Here is an 18,840-nt window from a genome sequence, read left to right as displayed (position 1 = left end):
CAAGACGTTGAAATCGTCATCCGAATTTGAAGCAAACTCCTGAAAAACAGCAAAACAGGAGATAGTTGTTGGAGATCCATCCAACATGGTGAAACATCTTTCTACAGATGATGAGCAGAGTAGAGAGGAAACATGGAGATAGAGAAACATCTACAGGATGAGTAGACAAAAACTGTCACAAAGAGACAGAAAATGACACAAATGAGACACGAATCAACAAAAACGAGGTCAAAATGACACAAACAAGACCTGAAACAGCATAAAGAAGACACAAAATGACAAAAACAAGATAAAAAGCAACAAAAACAAGACAAAAACTAGAAAAACAAGATGAAAACCAACGAACGAGGTAAAAAACAACAAAAAATGAGATCAAAAACAACAGACAAGATTAAAAAAACAAAAATGAGATTTAAAAAACTAACATAAATGGCTTAAAATCCAGCAAAAATGAAATAAAACCCAACAAAAATGAGATAAAAACCAACAAAAATGAGATAAAAACCAACAAAAACTACAAAAACAACAAAAAAGATAAAAATGGACAAAAACAAGATAAAAACCAACAAAACCAAGATAGAAACCAACAAAAATGAGATAAAAACCAACAAAAACAACACAAAATGACAGAAAGGAGATAAAAAACAACAAAAACCAGATAAAAAAACAACAAAAACAAGACACAAAATTACAGAAAGGAGATAAAGTATCACAAAGACACATGAAATGGCACAAATAAGATCGAAACTGACAAATACGTGATATGAAATTTTTTTAAAAAGCAGCTGCTTCTGGATGTTTTTCCTCACTGCGGTTCATTTTTCACTGAAATTTAAAATCCTGCAGCTCTGTGGAAACAGAAGGACCACGACTGGACGGATTACTTTAACTTCACATCTGCACCATTTTTTCTGAGAGGTAAATTAATTGTGGCTCCGCTTGCTGTGAATATTTTCCAGTTTTAATTCGTTCTGCCCCAGTTCAGCTGAAAAACTCTCTGGTTTTTAGTCCCATGACCGCTGGTTGCAGCCGAGTCACTCAGATCTCCTCGGTTGTGTCGAAAAGTTCAGAATTTTGAGTTTTTTACAGAATGAAGTTCGTGTTAATGACTTATTTTTGGCGGATTTTTAAACAAAACATTTGAGTAAAATAGTGGATTTTAATCCTTTGAAGATTTTCTTCACCAGAAGCCAAACGTGGTGAGTTCAAGGACTGTTTCTTTCTGTTTCTTTCTGTTTTCCACTCTGATAAATGCTCTACTTTTATTGGATATATTTTTCGCATGCCTTTTGAACCTGCCGGAGAGTTTTGGAGTTCAGAGGTTTAATTAAATACATTCTTCCTCGTGCCAGGCGTGTTTTTAATAGAATCTCTGTGCTGGACGACGTTTTGTTGGAGCGGGTTTTGGTGGGTGGAAGTCAGAGAGAATCGATGCCGTCTTTAACCGGCTGTCTGACTCCAGGACTGAACGTTTCTGACGCTCCTTCACCTGCATGAACTCTGAGCTGATCGATAACACCGCTACGCTCTGAGTCAGTTCCTCTGGATGTTCAGCCATGACTCATCCCGCTAACCAGAAGCCAGCAGGAAGTGATGTCGCCCGCGGAGGAGGACCGGGTTGGCATGGCGACCTCGGCCCTCCAAAAGTTGGATCATGAAAAGACTTATTTCCTTTTTCTTTTCGAACCCGGTCGGAGTGAAAGAGATGAAAGGAAACAAAGCCAAGCCCCGCCCACCTTCCTGGCCGTTGTCTGGCGGTGAATGGCATCGACGAGGTGGTGACGAGCAGCCGAGCGTCCTTTATGAGACCAAGAGCTGCCGCCGGGGGAGGAAGGTGGAGTGTCACGGCGGTCACACATGAGAGGAAGCAGCTCAATGAACTTCCGCTTTCCTTTTCCTGCTAATTTGACACAGAGACTGGACACGAATGACATGAAGACCAAACGCACCCGCTGAGGACGTCGCTGCAGATAAAACCATCCAGACCCGCTCCAGGGGTCCCGAACCTTTTTTTTCTACCAAAGACACAAGATCATCGCAATAAGGTGCAAAATCTCCACATAAAGACACACAATCACTTCAAAAAGATGTTAATCACCACAAAAAGATGTTAAATCACCACAAAAAGACATAAAATTACCACAAAAACATTTAAAATCACCACATAAAGACTTAAAATCACCACAAAAAGATTTAAAAATCATCACATAAAGACTTAAAATCACCACAAAACGATTTAAAATCACCACAAAACGATTTAAAATCACCACAAAACGGTTTAAAATCACCACAAAAAGATTAAAATCACCACAAAATACAAGAAAAATCACCACAAAACAGTGCAAAATCAAAAAAAGGACACAAGATCAGCATAAAAACATAAAATCACCACAAACTGAAAAAAACTGTCCCAAAGACACAAAAATAACACAAAATGGACACAAAACAAGAAAAGAGAGATGCAGAATGGCAAAAAAAAACCACAAACAAAATGACCATGAGAAAAAAATTGTCCCAAAGATGCAAGAATGGACACAAAACAATACAAAACAAGAAAATTGAGACACAAACTATAAAGTCCTCCACCTGGAATAAAGTCCTCCACCTGGAATAACGTCCTCCAGCTAGAGTAAAGTCCTCCAGCTGGAATAAAGTCCTCCAGCTGGAATAACGTCCCCAGCTGGAATAAAATCCTCCAGCTGGAATAAAGTCCTCCAGCTGGAATAAAGTCCTCCAGCTGATAGATCTGCTGATGTTCTCTTCCAGCTCCATATCACCTCCAATCATCGACAGAGGAAACGGAGGCAGAAGTCAGAGTGGAGGAGCTGAAAGCGATTTGACCGAAATATAAAAAGAGAAGAAGAAGGAGCGGAGAACTGAGAGAGAGCAGAACACTTAAGAGAGAAAATTGACTTTGAAAAATGAGAGTGACGGGTCAGAACTTCGCCAATAAAGCCAGCAGAAAGATAAAAGATGGAGCCTTGGCAGGAGAAAGCTCTTCAGCTTCTCCACGGCCATTTAACTGATTTAATTCTCCAGAATGGAGTCTCTCTGTCGGTCTGAGCGGCTTCTCTCCTGCCGTCACTTCTGAGATGCTGTTTAACGGCGGCACGTAAAAAAAACACATAAATTCAAAGGATGAGCAGCAGACAAACAGCACAACAAGCAGCCGGAACCCGATAAAGACGGAAACACGAGCTAATGCTAGCTGATGGAGCGCCTCAGGATGGAGGCTGACGGACGGCTGGATCTCTGACGGTCGGTCTGAGCTGCTGCTGGGTTTCTAGAAGCTGAGATCTCTGATAAAGTCTGAGTTCCTGCTGGGTTTCTAGAAGCTGAGATCTCTGATAAAGTCTGAGTTCCTGCTGGGTTTCTAGAAGCTCAGATCTTCGATAAAGTCTGAGTTCCTGCTGGGTTTCTAGAAGCTCAGATCTCCGATAAAGTCTGAGTTCCTGCTGGGTTGTCTATCTATCTATCTATCTATCTATCTATCTATCTTTCTATCTTTCTATCTATCTATCTATCTATCTTTCTGTCTTTCTGTCTTTCTGTCTATCTGTCTATCTGTCTGTCCGTCCGTCCGTCCGTCCGTCCATCCGTCCATCCATCTTGACTTTAAAGCCTCCATTCCCCACAGTGCCTCCAGCCTCCTAACTCAGAGTGTGATCGAGCTGTAAATCAGTTGATCAAACCTGTCGGTTGCTGCGATGGCAGCTGCTGAAGTTTATCCACTTTACATACGGCCTCAGGATTCTTTTACTTTCTGCTCTACCTCATGTGCAATATCCAATTTTCATCCTGTATATACGAACTACAGTTTCTCTCTTAATTTAAATCCATCTTGTCATTTTGTGTTTTTTGTTTTATTACAAAGCTTTTATATATATATATATATATATATATTATATATATATATAAATATATATATTATATATATATATATATATATATATATATATATATATATTGTACTTTGCACTGTATGGCCTGCACCTTACCTTTTGTTGCACTTGTTGCAATGACAATAAAGTGAATCTGAATCTGAATCTGAATCTGAATTAAAGCCCATCTCTGTCCTGCTCTACACTCGCACCGTCAGGGTTTCTCTCCTTTCACAGATAATGCTGACATTTGATTCCTGATGGTTTCCGGCATCCGTCCATCTGTTTGCACGTTTCTTTGTACGGTTATTTCACCACAACCTCCGGCTGCTTTTAGATTCGAGGACCACTCCAGGAAAAGGACGGCAATCTGGGACGAAGTGGTTTGACTTTATATCTCCATCCTCGTCTGGGCTCGTTGGTATGTGAAGGTCAGGAATATTTCATGAGAACAGACGTCTCTCATGTATGTTACATCTGAAACCGGAGCCAAGCGGCCGGCTGTTAGCGTAGCTTAGCACAGATCTGGCTCCGTCCAAAGGCGTCCAATCCAATGCTCGTTAATTAGCACTTTATGCCTTGTTTGTTCAATCGGTACAGAAGCAGCAGAGAGAAGCAGCGTGGGGTGACGTCCCGGGCTATTTCCTGGCTCTGAGAGGTTGCCAGCAGAGATAGCAGCCAAGTCGCTTTTACACTTTGGTTATTTTATACATGAAACAAACCGGATCCAGTGTGGAAATGTGTGAACTCTTGGAGATGAAGGCTCCACCAGCGGCTCTGGTCTTTGTAGACGTTGTTTGTGGATCTGAACCACTGCCTGTTCGGCTCCTCGCTGACCTCCGACCTCCAACGCACAAACTTTGTCTTAATCTGCAAAAGAAAACAAAGAAAGATGGAACAAACAGCACCGGGCGCCGGCTGCATACCAAGCAGCTCCGGGTCCAGGGTATAATTGTAGGGTGTCCTTGAAGGAGAAACACATATTTATCATTTTCACAGCTTTTATTAGAGCGGCGTTGGGCAGCATTTAGGTTTTGTTTGGTATTTTTCATAAAGGAAAAAGGGAAAAGAGAACTCATTTCTCATCAGCTGAGGGGAGGCCAGACAGGCTGCATATTTATTACAGCAACAACTGAAACATCTGGTCTGATCTTCTCCAGAATCCACAGCTCTGCTCTCAGAGAAAGTGGAGCTTTGGCTGTTTGGAGCTCCTTCAACGCTCCTTCTTTCTTTCTGACTATGAACCGTTGGTTTTCCTCTGAACAGATTGACTTTAGGCTCTGTAACCTCTGACTATGAACCGTTGGTTTTCTCTTTGGTTCAGTTAATCTGCAGTAAACCGTAAGGGCAGCCATCCTGACATCTTAAAGCCCAGAGCAGCTCGCCAGGTTTGTTTTAGACGCACAAAATCTGTCCGAGGAGTTAAAATGTGAACCAGAGCAGCGATGAATCTTTGTCTTTGTTTTCCAGCCGGTCTGTACAGAAACACTAAAGACTCTGTTGGACTGAAAACCACAGTTCGAGTTCATCTGGAAGTTCTGCTTCTTTCTTTGGTGGATTATTGAGGCAACAGAATCACTTTTGTTTGGTTTAGAAAACAGGAATCTCAATAATCATGTCGAGCTTTACCTAAAATTAGCCAAATATTGCCAAAACATACAATAACATTGAAAAGTTTGAGGTCACCTAGACAATTCCATGTTTTCCGTGAAAACTCCCACTTTTATTTTCAGATATATTTTTATTCATGCACAGAGAAAGACAAATATATTCTACCAAAGTATTTACAGCCGATGTACATGAAAGGGAAACCCGGGGAAGCAAAAGTGCTTACAATTAGGGGACCCAAGCAACCAAAAACATCATATTTATGTGCTGAAGTAAAGTTCAGGATAGTAGACTGTAGATTCTTGGTAAAGTTCAGGCTAGCAGACTGTAGATCCTTGGTAAAGTTCAGGATAGTAGACTGTAGATTCTTGGTGAAGTTCAGGATAGTAGACTGTAGATTCTTGGTAAAGTTCAGGCTAGCAGACTGTAGATCCTTGGTAAAGTTCAGGATAGTAGACTGTATATTCTTGGTGAAGTTCAGGATAGTAGATGGTAGATTCTTGGTAAAGTTCAGGATAGTAGACTGTATATTCTTGGTGAAGTTCAGGATAGTAGACGGTAGATTCTTGGTGAAGTTCAGGATAGTAGACTGTAGATTCTTGGTAAAGTTCAGGCTAGCAGACTGTAGATCCTTGGTAAAGTTCAGCTTTACCATTTCTGTATAAATGTAGTTTCTAGTGGACGGTATTGTCTTTTGTGAGCTTATTTCCTTGTGATTTGATGTGGTTTTTGCCCTTTTGTTCACGTGATGATGTTTAATGGCCATTTAATGGTCATTAATAACATTTGATTTGATAGAACAGTCACTTTCCTTGTCATTCCCTGATTGGAGCGCCACTCCAAACAAGAACTCAACTAGAGAAGTCTCGAGAAGGCAGATGTTTAGCTCTAATTGTTGGAGGTCCAGTGCATCCAGTGTGGAGGCCACTGAGCAGCTCCTCTGGGCTTTGCTGAAGGTCATTTAGATGGAGCTAAAGACCTTCTCCTTCCTTGTCCAGATTCATCTAGTAGGTGGAGGAATCGAACCGGTCGATGGTCACAAACCTGCAGCTGAAACCATCATTTCTCCTGCAGGAATAAAGACAGAAAAACAGCAAATGTGGAGTTTCTGTCGGCAGAGCGGATAAAAAGATGAAAAGGCAGCTGTCCTCAAAGGCTCTTCTTCCAAACAACAGCTTCATGTTCAGCCTTTTGACTCCTCCAGCCTCCTTCAGTGAGTGGCTGTTAGAGAGAAGCTGAACCTTGACTATAGAATAATTTAATACAAATCTGTGTTCCCTGGATTTAGAATGAACATCCATGCTCAAGGCTACTACACTTTTATGAATATATTTCTCCTTCTTCTTAAATTTCTTGATTTTAGTTTTAAAAAAGTCCCTTGAAGCAGCTTTACTGTTACTTATTCTAATAGTGTTAAATATATTCAAATACTTCATTGAAGCTGCAGGATGGCGTTTAGCTGAAAAGCTTTTCTGGCTCCGCTGCTGCAGAAAAATGGAAATATTCTGCACATTTCCTCTAATTCTCCTCGACATATTTGGTATCTGTGGATTGTGCTGGATCTGTGCTGCAGGGTTTTGTGATTCGTGAATGTTGGAGACGTGAATTAAAAGGCCATTAGTGAAGGACATGAGTTGCTTTCTGGGGTAAACCGGATGCTGAGTGATGTTTGTTGCTGTAATATTTCTATTATTGCATCTGAGGTTGCAGGATTTCATTGAAAAGGAGCTCTGGAAATGTTTCAGAGCACGAGAGTCAAACTCATCTTTGTTTATGTTCCACATTCAGCCCAGATTCATCTCAAAAGTGAGAAACAAAATGACAAAAAGTGAGACAAAAAAGTTACAAAGTGACAAAAAAATGGACAAACGAGACAAAAAAAACGCAAAACGACAAAAACAAGAAATGAAACAACGAATAAAGTGAAATAAAATGACAAAAATGAGACATAAAATGACAAAAATTGAGACACAGAATGACAAAAATGAAACACAAACTGACAAAATGAGAGACAAAATGACAATAATGACACAAAATGACAAAAATGAGACACAAAATGAGAAAAACGATAGACAAAACGACAAAAACCAGACACAAAATATTACAAAAATGAGACACAAAATGACAATAATGACACAAAATGACAAAAATGAGACAAAAAATGACAAAAATGACACAAAATGACAAAAATGAGACATAAAATGACAAAAATTGAGACATAAAATGACAAAAATGAGACACGAAATGACAAAAATGAGACACGAAATGACAAAAATGAGACACGAAATGACAAAAATGAGACACAAAATGAAAATAATGAGACAAAATGACAAAAATGACACAAAATGACAAAAATGAAACACAAAATGAGGAAAAACGATAGACAAAACGACAAAATCCAGACACAAATATTACAAAAATGAGACACAAAGCGACCAAAGAACAATGGACCCTCTGAAGGCCCGGTTTTGACCCGCGGGCCGCATGTTTTACTCCCTTGTTTTGGAGGTAAAAATTCCGAAACTATTCCTGCTTCTTTTTCGAAATGATCCGTCCTATTTACACATCCGTGTGGCGTAAAAGGCCAACATCTTCACCCCAGTGCTCCTCCAGCAGCTGTCATGTCTGCAGGCTGTAGACTGTGATCACAACCTGCGAACGCTCCAAACATCACCCGTCGCATCTCATGTTCTCCCCCGTAAATATTCACCCACGCTAAAATTACATCCAGCGTCTGCCTGGGAGCCTGGAGTAACCTGGCTTTGATTCAGCGCCGGTGTGACCCACTTCCCAGATCAATGACATCTGGAGGAGGAGGAGGTGGAGGAGGAGGAGGAGGAAGAGGAGGGGAGGAAGGTTGCTGGGAGGCGCTGATGATGTCGAACAAACGCGCCTGGCGGGAGGTAACCTCTGGAGCAGGTAGCGTGGAGGAGGCGCTAAACGAGGACGACGTCCAACTGTGAGTTTCATTATGAACAGATGCTGAAGCCATGGGAGGGAGGGAGAGGAGAAGGAAGAGGAACAGGAGGAGGATCCGAGAGGAAGCAGAAGAGAAAAACAAAGACACATAGAAATACTTTGAAATGTAAAGATTCAGTTAAATTTAGAACAACACCAATAATGTTCAACCAGAAGTTCCTCCCTGATAACAAACAACAGAAGCAACATTAGAAACACACAAAACTACCAGAAAAAACACAAAACTACCAGAAATACAATCAGAAAAAACATCAAATTACCAGAAATACGATCAGAAAAAACACAAAACTGCAACAACAATCATAAAAAACACCAAATTACCAGAAATACGATCAGAAAAAAACACAAAACTGCAAAAAATGATCAGACAAAACAAATACATAAATAAATGAAAATAAATCCCTGAAGCATGCAGCAGCAGCAGCTCTCCACATTACTAAGCAAATGCGACCTCACTCACGCATGCATGCACTGATGCAGGATCACGACACCCTGCAGCCAACAGCTGCAGCTGAAGCAGCTTTCTGAACCTCCAGGTCCTCTGGAATCAGAACCAGAAGGTCACCAGAGCCAGAAGGTCACCAGAACCAGAAGGCCACCAGAACCAGAAGGCCACCAGAACCAGAAAATCACCAGAACCAGAAGGTCACCAGAACCAGAAGGCCACCAGAACCAGAAAATCACCAGAACCAGAAGGTCACCAGAGCCGGAAGGTCACCAGAACCAGAAGGCCACCAGAACCAGAAGGCCACCAGAACCAGAAGGTCACCAGAGCCGGAAGGTCACCAGAACCAGAAGGTCACCAGAGCCAGAAGGTCACCAGAACCAGAAGGTCACCAGAACCAGAAGGCCACCAGAACCAGAAGGTCACCAGAACCAGAAAATCACCAGAACCAGAAGGTCACCAGAACCGGAAGGCCACCAGAACCGGAAGGCCACCAGAGCCGGAAGGTCACCAGAACCGGAAGGTCACCAGAGCCGGAAGGTCACCAGAACCAGAAGGTCACCAGAGCCAGAAGGTCACCAGAACCAGAAGGTCACCAGAACCAGAAGGCCACCAGAACCAGAAGGCCACCAGAACCAGAAAATCACCAGAACCAGAAGGTCACCAGAACCGGAAGGCCACCAGAACCGGAAGGTCACCAGAACCAGAAGGTCACCAGAGCCAGAAGGTCACCAGAACCAGAAGATCACTGAAGCCTTCAGAGCTCCTCGTCACACAAACACTCGGGATTAAATCAGGAACTCATCATGGTGGAACAACAGCAGACAGACTGCATCCAGCTGGACAGGAAGTCATGCATTACCTGCACTAATGCGACCGTTGCATTACCTGCACTAATGCGACCGTTGGACGTTATGATTTCATATTCACAACACTTTTAGGAACACAGCTTCAGAATGAGCTCAGTAGTTTGTCATTTTGTGTCTCTTTTTAGTCATTTTGTGTCTCATTTTAGTCATTTTGTGTCTCGTTTTTGTCATTTTGTGTCTCGCTTTTGTCATTTTGTGTCTAATTTTTGTCATTTTGTGTCTTTTTAGTCATTTTGTATATCATTTTTGTCATTTTGTGCCTTGTTTTTGTCGTTTTGTGTCTCGTTTTTGTCGTTTTGTGTCTCTTTTTAGTCATTTGTTTCCTGTTTTTGTTATATTTTGTCTCGTTGTCATTTTGTGTTTTGCTTTATTCATTGTTTTGTGTGCTGTTTTTGTCGTTCTGTTTTTTGTCTCACTTGTGTCGTTTGTCTATTTTTTTGCCATTTTGTTTATTGCTTTTGTAATTTTTGCCTCGTTTTTGTCATTTGTCCATTTTTTTGTCGCTTTGTCAGTTTTTTTTTGTCTATTTTTTGTCCTTTTGTTTCTCGCTTTTGCCGTTTTGTGTCTCATTTTTGTAATATTTTGTCGTGTTTTTGTTGTTTTTTGTCTTTTCTTGTCTGACTCTCGTGGTTCTGATCCTTCAGTAAATCCTCTATGGTTCAGTTCCAGATGACTAAATGTTGTGTTCCTCTGTAGATGAACTGTGATCTGGAAGTTGTGATGTGGAAATGATAAACTGAGGCTGAAAGTTGGTTTTTATCGGAGTGTTTGTCTTGTTGGGTTCGGTCCAGTCCCAGACCGACCTGTTGGTCCACCCGGTCAGCTGTTCTGGGATCAGCTGGTTCTGTCTGAGACTGTAAACTGTTTTATATCCATCACATCGTCCACGGTTCCCTGAAATGTGCACCGACATGCAAACCTGATACACAAATAGCTGAAAATGCAAATAATCTGTGTGCTGCATGTAAAGAGGCTCAGTTCCAGCTGATGTCTGTGTTTCACCACGTTGATTTTATTTGATCGTGACTAAAACCTGAAGCTAGAAGTACATTAGCTGCTCATTTGAACCTTCTAGACTATTTTCTAAGCTGTTAAATTTGTGATTGATCAACACAAACCCAATTACTTTAGCTGCTGTATTGAATTTAGCTCAAAACCAGGTGCAGCCTTTAGTACTGTTAGCTAAAGCTGCTAAAACCGATTAGCTGCTTTTTCTGGATACGAAACCCAGACAAGAAAAGTTTACAGTTAAAATGAACCATTAACACAACCAAACCCAAATATTTTAGCTGCTAAACTATTGGGCTCAGTAACCTAAACCATCTGTTTTTAATGCTACACTAGCAGCTAAATAGTTTTAGCCATTTTGCTGAACAGTTAGCAAGCACAAACCAAACTGTTTGCGAAAAAACACGGAAATATTTTAGCCTCTACACTGAACTGAACTGGATAACTTGAACCAATTGTTTCAGTTGCTGTGTTTAGCGGTGAGCTAAAGCAGTTAAAGCTAATTAGCTTCTTTCATGAGCTATTGGCGGACACAAACCAAATTGTTTACCATGCTGAAAGAGCAATTAGCAGACTCAAACCTGATTATTTTAGCTACTAGATTTAATTAAGCTGAGTGTCTTGAACCAACTGTGTCAGCTACTGCCTTGTTTAGCTAGCTGCTGTTAATTGTAAGCTAAAGCAGCTAACACTGTTTAGCTAACTAAACTGTGAATGATGCTTAAATGCACAAGGGGCAAATTAAAATGCAAATATTGCATATAAATTAAATTGAGCCAGGAAGTGACTCTTTCAGTTGCATAACTGTTAGCTAAAGAAGCTAAAACTATTTAGCTGCTGTACTGTACTATTAGCAAACCGAATTAAGTTAGCTGCTAAATTAAACTTTAACTGAGCAAATTTAAGATACGATAGAAGTGTTATTAATCTCACCGTATCCTGAATTTGCTAGTTCTTTGATTATTTATGCTGAAATAAATGGTTTGCTCTTTCAAACCAAACTATTTCAGCTACCACGCTACGCTAACCTAACCACTCACTGAACTCTTAGTTGACTTGAATGTTTAGCTCACCGCTAGATAACTTAAACCAGGCTAGCTTAGCTGCTAGTTTGGACTGCTAGCTCATGTGAATAAATCTGTTTTAATGTTAAAACTGAACTGCTAGCTAGCTAACATTTAACTGTTAGCTTGCTAACAGTTAAATGTAAATAACTGCTTAATTGAACCACCGGCTGACTTGATTTTAATGATTTAAGATGCTTGACTGAACTTTAAGCTAACTGCTGCCATATGTTTTATTAATTTGAGTTCTGACTTGTTTTTTTAAGGGGTTAAGTTTAAGTTGCTTTTTAAATAATTTCCAAACACATGATCTTTGTGCTCATTTCAGAATTGTTTTTTTTAAATGTTTGCATCCAGTTTGAGTTCATTTTATGTGTTTTCTTTCTTCTGAAGGATCTTATCAAAGCTGTGATCTGGTCTTATTTTCTATAATTAATATCAGAAAAGCTGCATTTACCTGTGAAAGTGTCAGGATTGTTTCTACATTTTTGTTCAACTGAACCTTATTTTGTGGCTCTGCAAACCACGCTTGCATTTAAAAAAATTTTTTTTACTGAGCTTTTTTTTTTAAAAAAAAAAAAAAAAAAAACATTCTTTTTTTCTCCAGCCAGCGTTTTGATTAATCCTACTTTTTTGACATTTTTTTATTTTTTATTTTTCCCCTCATTGATGAGACATTTTGCATGGAATGTGTTTTCTGCCTTGCGTTACCTGAGGTGTAAGACGTTCGTATCTATCCTCTTGTAGGTGGAGCGTCGTCAAGCACCCAGCCGGAGAGGGCGGCCGGACAAAAAAGACTGCCTTAAGCCAAAACTAAAGACACAAAGAGCATCTAAAGCTTTTTTTCTCTTTTTTCTCCTTCACCAATTTACAAAAAGAAAACAGATTAAGTCCTCAAGCTTTTTTCCTCTCCCTGCAGTTCTGAGGATTTCCTTCCTTCCTTGCCTGTGGTCGTGAACTGCCTTTTTTTGTTTTTTGCTTCATGTTTCTTCCCGTCGAGGAGAATCACAAAACACAGATGAAAGAAAGAAAGAAACATTTTTGTTGGAGCGATTTGCCCTGAATAACGAGGGATTAATCATCTTTTTCCCCGTCACGTCCTCGCTCCGTGGTTTTTTTGGGGAGTGGATTTGTACTTTTTGTCTCTTTGTGGATGTAACTGAAGTGGACTCGTCGCCATGCAGTGGATTATCTTCTCTCCGCCTTTCACGGCTTTTTTTTTCGCTCGTTTTTTAGCTGTTTTTTGCAGCTTTCTTTCCTTGTGTGAGAACTGTGCTTCCACATGTTCCACGCTGACTTTGTTTTTGCCGTTTTCTTGGTGCCCCGGTGCCTGTAGTTGACTGACAGTCAGGGTTGGGAGGACAGGGTGAAGGCAGATAATCAGCCGACCTGCCTTCCCTCACAGGCCAGTAGGAACTGAACCGACAGGAACTGTTGTAGAAACCTTTCTGGCCCTCATCGCCACGACTGCCACTATCGTTCTTCCCTGTTCGATCGGGACGTTTCAGAGCTGGAGGAGCTCTTTGAAAGTCCTCTCGTTGGTCGTAGAAACAGATGAGGAAACAGGAACCATCTGAGAAGATCAGTGTTGAGTTTAACACAAAGACTGGAAGCAGAGGGAAACTTTCTGGTGCATAAATCAGCCGATAAGTCAAGAAATGACTGATTATAAACACTGGATTAGAGATTTCTGCCTACAAACTGTAAAATAAACCAAAAATCATTCACTTTACTGACAGTGTTTCATCCTTTAGATGATAATCAGGTGAAAGTCATGAATAATCAGCGAGAGGTTCAGAAAAAGGCAGTTTTAATCATAAATTATGGCACTTCTAATGCAAAACTAAACATGAGAAGGACTCCTGATTGAGATTAAAACAATTAAATATGACTTTTAGACCATTTATTATCATAAGAAATCAAAAATGGTGTTATGATCCGACAAAATAATCTTTTTAAACACAACTTTAGAGCTAATTTAGTTATGGCGTTCTATTTTTCTTACCAAATTAGGTATTTTGGTAAAAATAAAATAGATTTTAGGTGAAGTTATTCGACATTTCATTCATTTATTATATTAATTCCTGCAGGTAATGCGAGCATTAGTGTACATGCAGTCAAAGTTACACACCAAAAGCAAATTAATGTATGAACTCTGCAAGAAATTTCAAAAAATGGTGTAATGATCCAACAAAATAATCTTTTTAAACGCAACTTTAGAGTCAATTTAGTTATGGAGTTCTATTTTTATGACCAAATTAGGTATTTTGGTACAAATAAAAGTTATTTTAGATGAAATTATTTGACATTTAATGCATGTTTTTGCATTTATTATATGAATTTCTGCAGGTGTGGCCAGTGTTAGCTAAAAGTATGAGTGCATTGGTGTATATTCAGCCAAATTCACACACCGTAAGCAAATTAACGCATAAATTCTGCAAGAAAATTAGAAAAATGTCACTCGGCCTACATCTGGGAGCAAATTTATCTCATAAACCTCTAGAAACAAGCTTTTATTGGAGCCAAACTTGTGGTTTCCTCCTGCTTCCGGTCTTTATTCTGAGCCTATAATGTTGTTACGACTTCTAATAGCAGAAATATGAGAATATAAAACTGTCAGGTAACGATTTTATTATGATATACATGTACAATACGTTATGATGTATGAAGTACAAGAGAACATTCAGACGGACAACGGAGGAAAAACACTCTTATCTATCTATCAATCTATCCATCCATCCATCCATCCATCCATCCATCCATCCATCCATCCATCCATCCATCCATCCATCCATCCATCCATCCATCCATCCATCCATCCATCCATCCATCCACGTACCTACACATGTGGACAAAATAGTTGGTACCCCTCGGTTAATGGAAGAAAAACCCACAATGGTCACAGAAATAATTTGAATCTGACAAAAGTAATAATAAATAACAATGTCTGATTTTCTTTGGTTAATTTTCATAGAATTTTTATTTATTTTTACTTTTGTCAGATTCAAATTATTTCTGTGACCATTGTGGGTTTTTCTTTCATTAACTGAGGGGTACCAACTATTCTGTCCACGTATCTATCTATCTATAGTCTATCTATCTATCTATCTATCTATCTATCTATAGTCTATCTATCTATCTATCTATCTATCTATCTATCTATCTATCTATCTATCTATCTATCTATCTATAGTCTATCTATCTATCTATCTATCTGTCTATCTATCTATCTATCTATCTATCTATCTATCTATCTATCTATCTATAGTCTATCTATCTATCTATCTGTCTATCTATCTATCTATCTATCTATCTATCTATCTATCTATCTATCTATCTATCTATCTATCTATCTATCTATCTATCTATCTATCTATCTATCTATCTATCTATCTATCTTCTGCTGCTACTCCATATTGAACCAAAACCATCTCTCTCTCCTCCTTGTCTACAAACTAAAGGTTTTAAAGAGTTTTTTTTTGTGTGTTTTTTTGACTGCAGGTTAGAATCTTTGCTAAACTTCTCAGAACTTCTCCTTTCTTGTATCTTGGAGTAAATAGATGTGTAGGACGCAGCTGGTTGCTAGGCTGGACTGTGTGTTTATGGGATGTAAAGTTGTGCTGTGGTGTCTGAGTATTGGTAGTCACCACTGGTTCGCTGTAGGCGTCCAGCAGAGCAGCTCGGCTTCCTGCTGCCGTTCCTGTGAATGTACTTTGTATTCAGAGGTTTTTATTACAATAAACAAGAGCTGATCTCATAGCCGGAGCTTTAAGTGTTGGTCTTCATGTACAAGTGGAGAAAGCTGCAGGTTTGTGCTTTTTAAAAGGAGTTTTATGGGGATTTAATGCCACATATGTAGCATTTATTGTTTCCTTGTCTGAAAAAAATCCAAAACCTTCATGAAGAAAATTCCAATAATTCCTTAAAAATTTCCCTGAATAATTTTATTTAAAAAAAATTTTTTTTTAAAAAAATCTTAAAATTAGTAAAAAGCTTCCAAAAAATCCTGAAAATATCTAAAGTGATTCCATGTATATAGGTAAAACCTCTAATATTTTCTTTAAGAACATTCACATGAAAATCAACCAAAATCCAGCGTAATTCGCTGGATTTTGGTAAATTTTTTTTTAACATTTCTTTTTTTCCTACCAAAAAATGTTCAAAGATTTCCCAGAAATGTTGAAAATGTGGACATCAGAAGTTTCACTGTGAAAATATATTTTTTTTCCACATTTTCAAACTTTAAAACGGGTCAATTTGACCTGCAGGACGACACGAGGGTTAATGTCGTTTACACAACCGTCTTTATAGAGCAGGGGTGTCCAACATGTGGTCTACGGGCCAAAACTGGTCCTCCAGAGGGTCCAATCCGGCCCTCAAAGTGTAAAAATTCCAGAGAAGACATTAACTGCAGATTGTAAATTAGTAAACTAAAATATATAAATATATATAAATATATAAATATATAATATATAAAATCAGTTCTAGACCATGACAAGTTGTTTGGATCATAAAGTAAAATACTAGATTGTTCTTTGTCCCGTTGTCATTTTGTTTCTCGTTTTTGTCGTTTTGTGTTTCCTTTTTGTCTCGCTTGTGTTTTTTGTCTGTTTTTTGTTGTTTTGTTCCTTTTTCTGTCTCGTTTTTGTCATTTTGTGTATTTTTTTGTTTTGTGTCTATTTTCTGTCATTTTTCTAATATTTTGTCTTGTTTGTCATTTTGTGTTTCATTTGTGTGATTTTGTTCCTCATGTCTGTAATATTTTGTCTTGATTTTGTTGGTTTTTGTCTTTTTTTGTTTGACTTTTGTTATTTATTTCATGTTTTTGTCGTTTTGTGTTTCCTTTTTGTCTCTCTTGTTTTTTGTCTCATTTGTGTCCATTCTTGTCACTTTGTAACTTTTTTGTCTATTTTTTGTTTTGTTTTGTGTCGTTTCTCTCATTTTTTGTCATTATATTTCTCGCTTTTGTCATTTTGTCTCATTTTTGTAATATTTTGTCTTGTTTTTTTGTCTGTTTTTGTGGATTTGATCCTCCAGTAAATCCTCTCTGATTCAGTTCCAGGTGACTAAATGTTGTGTTCCTTTGTCGACACTCTATTGATCTGGAAGTTGTAATGTGGAAATGATAAACTGAGGCTAAATGTTGATGAAACTGAATTTATTTTTCTTCATAAATTTCAGGTTGTTCATGATGTTTAGTGAAAAGATAATTCCTTAAATGTGAACATTTCTGCACTAAAACAAAGGAACCATTAGGAGTTGTGGGTATTTATAGGTTGTTCTGCTCTGATTGGCTGATTTGTTCATCTATTTCCCCCTGAGAGCTTCCATTAGGTCACTCAGCACCTCAGAGGAGACACCTAAATGTATTTATTTTCCTGGGAACGCGCCAGCATCGGCTTTCTATCCCATATTTTAATTGCACGATTATATATCATCTCAAGCAGCTCGATTATTGATCACGGAAAGTATAAAAATGTTCACTGCAGCGAGGAGTAAACAGCCTTTAATGGGTCTATGTTTAGCCAGTTAGCATCCAGACTACAGATGTGGAATCTAACATAAGACGGAGGTGTAAACTTCTAAAATCTGTCCACAACGCTGATCGTTAACCTTTAATTTATCGAACGCTGCAGCAGGAGGCTCCACACACGTCAAACTGTTAGTTTAAAGTGTCAAAACAGACTTCTGTGGTGTTCAGAATGCTGATTTAATGCAGTTAGAAGCCAAAGAGTGGCTCAAAATTTACCCAAAATCAACAAATGAAAAGAAAATGTGTCGACAAGGTTCACTAGTTTGAATTTATTCCACAGTTAGAGAGAATTTATGCAACATTAAAGAGCCCATGTGAGGCTTTTTTAGATTCCTTCTTTTTGTTTATTTTCTTTGTGCATGTAAAACTTCTGCAAACTTACAAGGCCAAACATGCACATCTAAGGGGAGGAAACTCTGCTCACCTGTCTGAAACACCTGGTTTGAAATCCATGTTACTTAATGACGTCATCATGCAGCTCATTTACATAACTCCGGCTCTTTTAGCTAATATAGTCTTGTGCCGTTTTCCGTCTCGTTTTTGTCATTTTGTGTGTCAACATTTGTCATTTTGTCTCTCTTTTTGTCATTTTGTGTCTTTTTTTTCTTTTGTGTCTCGTTTTTTCATTTGTGTCTCCTTTACGTCGTTTTGTGTCTCTTTTTGGCATTTTGTGTCTCTTTTTTGTCATTTTGTGTATTGTTTTTATAGTGTTTTGTCTTGTTTTTGTCGTTTTGCCTTATTTTTGTCGTTTTTGTCTCTTTTTGTCATTTTGTGTCTCTTTTAGTCGTTTTGTGTCTCGTTTTTATCATTTTGTGTCTCATTTTTGTCATTTTGTATCTCCTTTGTGTCATTTTGTGTGTCGTTTTTGTCATTTTGTGTCCCCTTTTTTTCGATTTGTGTCTCTTAGTCATTTTGTGTCTCATTTTTGTCATTTTGTGTCTCTTAGTCATTTTGTGTCTCTTTTTGTCATTTTGTGTCTTTTTTTTCTTTTGTGTCTCGTTTTTTCATTTGTGTCTCCTTTACGTCGTTTTGTGTCTCTTTTTGGCATTTTGTGTCTCTTTTTTGTCATTTTGTGTATTGTTTTTATAGTGTTTTGTCTTGTTTTTGTCGTTTTGCCTTATTTTTGTCGTTTTTGTCTCTTTTTGTCATTTTGTGTCTCTTTTAGTCGTTTTGTGTCTCGTTTATATCATTTTGTGTCTCATTTTTGTCATTTTGTGTCTCCTGTGTGTCATTTTGTGTGTCGTTTTTGTCATTTTGTGTCCCCTTTTTGTCGATTTGTGTCTCTTAGTCATTTTGTGTCTCATTTTTGTCATTTGTGTCTCCTTGGTGTCATTTTGTTGAGCATTTTTGTCACTTTGTGTCTCGTTTTTGTCGTTTTGTGTCTCGTCTTTGTCGTTTTGTGTCTCATTTGTGTCATTTTGTGTCTCATATGAGTCATTTTGTTTCTTGTTTT

The 18,840-nt window shown here is 38.6% G+C and overlaps 1 protein-coding gene across 6 annotated transcripts in view; it reads left to right on the top strand.

Moving 5' to 3' along the window:
- Window positions 1-18,840, top strand: part of LOC111582719 (protocadherin-1) — a 263,570-nt gene that overhangs the window by 170,617 nt on the left and 74,113 nt on the right. For 2 of the 6 annotated variants that reach the window (XM_023291548.3, XM_055016558.1), the window contains exon 5: window positions 12,602-14,727. The exons of the other annotated variants lie outside the window; for them this stretch is intronic. In XM_023291548.3, coding sequence (XP_023147316.1) covers window positions 12,602-12,660 — 59 coding nt within the window. In that variant the 3' untranslated portion in view covers window positions 12,661-14,727. Of the gene's footprint in view, window positions 1-12,601; window positions 14,728-18,840 lie in introns of those variants that run through there. 6 annotated transcript variants of the gene reach the window in all.

This window comes from Amphiprion ocellaris, chromosome 13 (genome assembly GCF_022539595.1).
Source record: "Amphiprion ocellaris isolate individual 3 ecotype Okinawa chromosome 13, ASM2253959v1, whole genome shotgun sequence".
In the NCBI taxonomy this organism is placed as follows: domain Eukaryota; kingdom Metazoa; phylum Chordata; class Actinopteri; family Pomacentridae; genus Amphiprion; species Amphiprion ocellaris.
The sequence above is the reverse complement of the archived record's forward strand: the minus strand, read 5'-3'. Positions and strand labels throughout refer to the sequence as shown.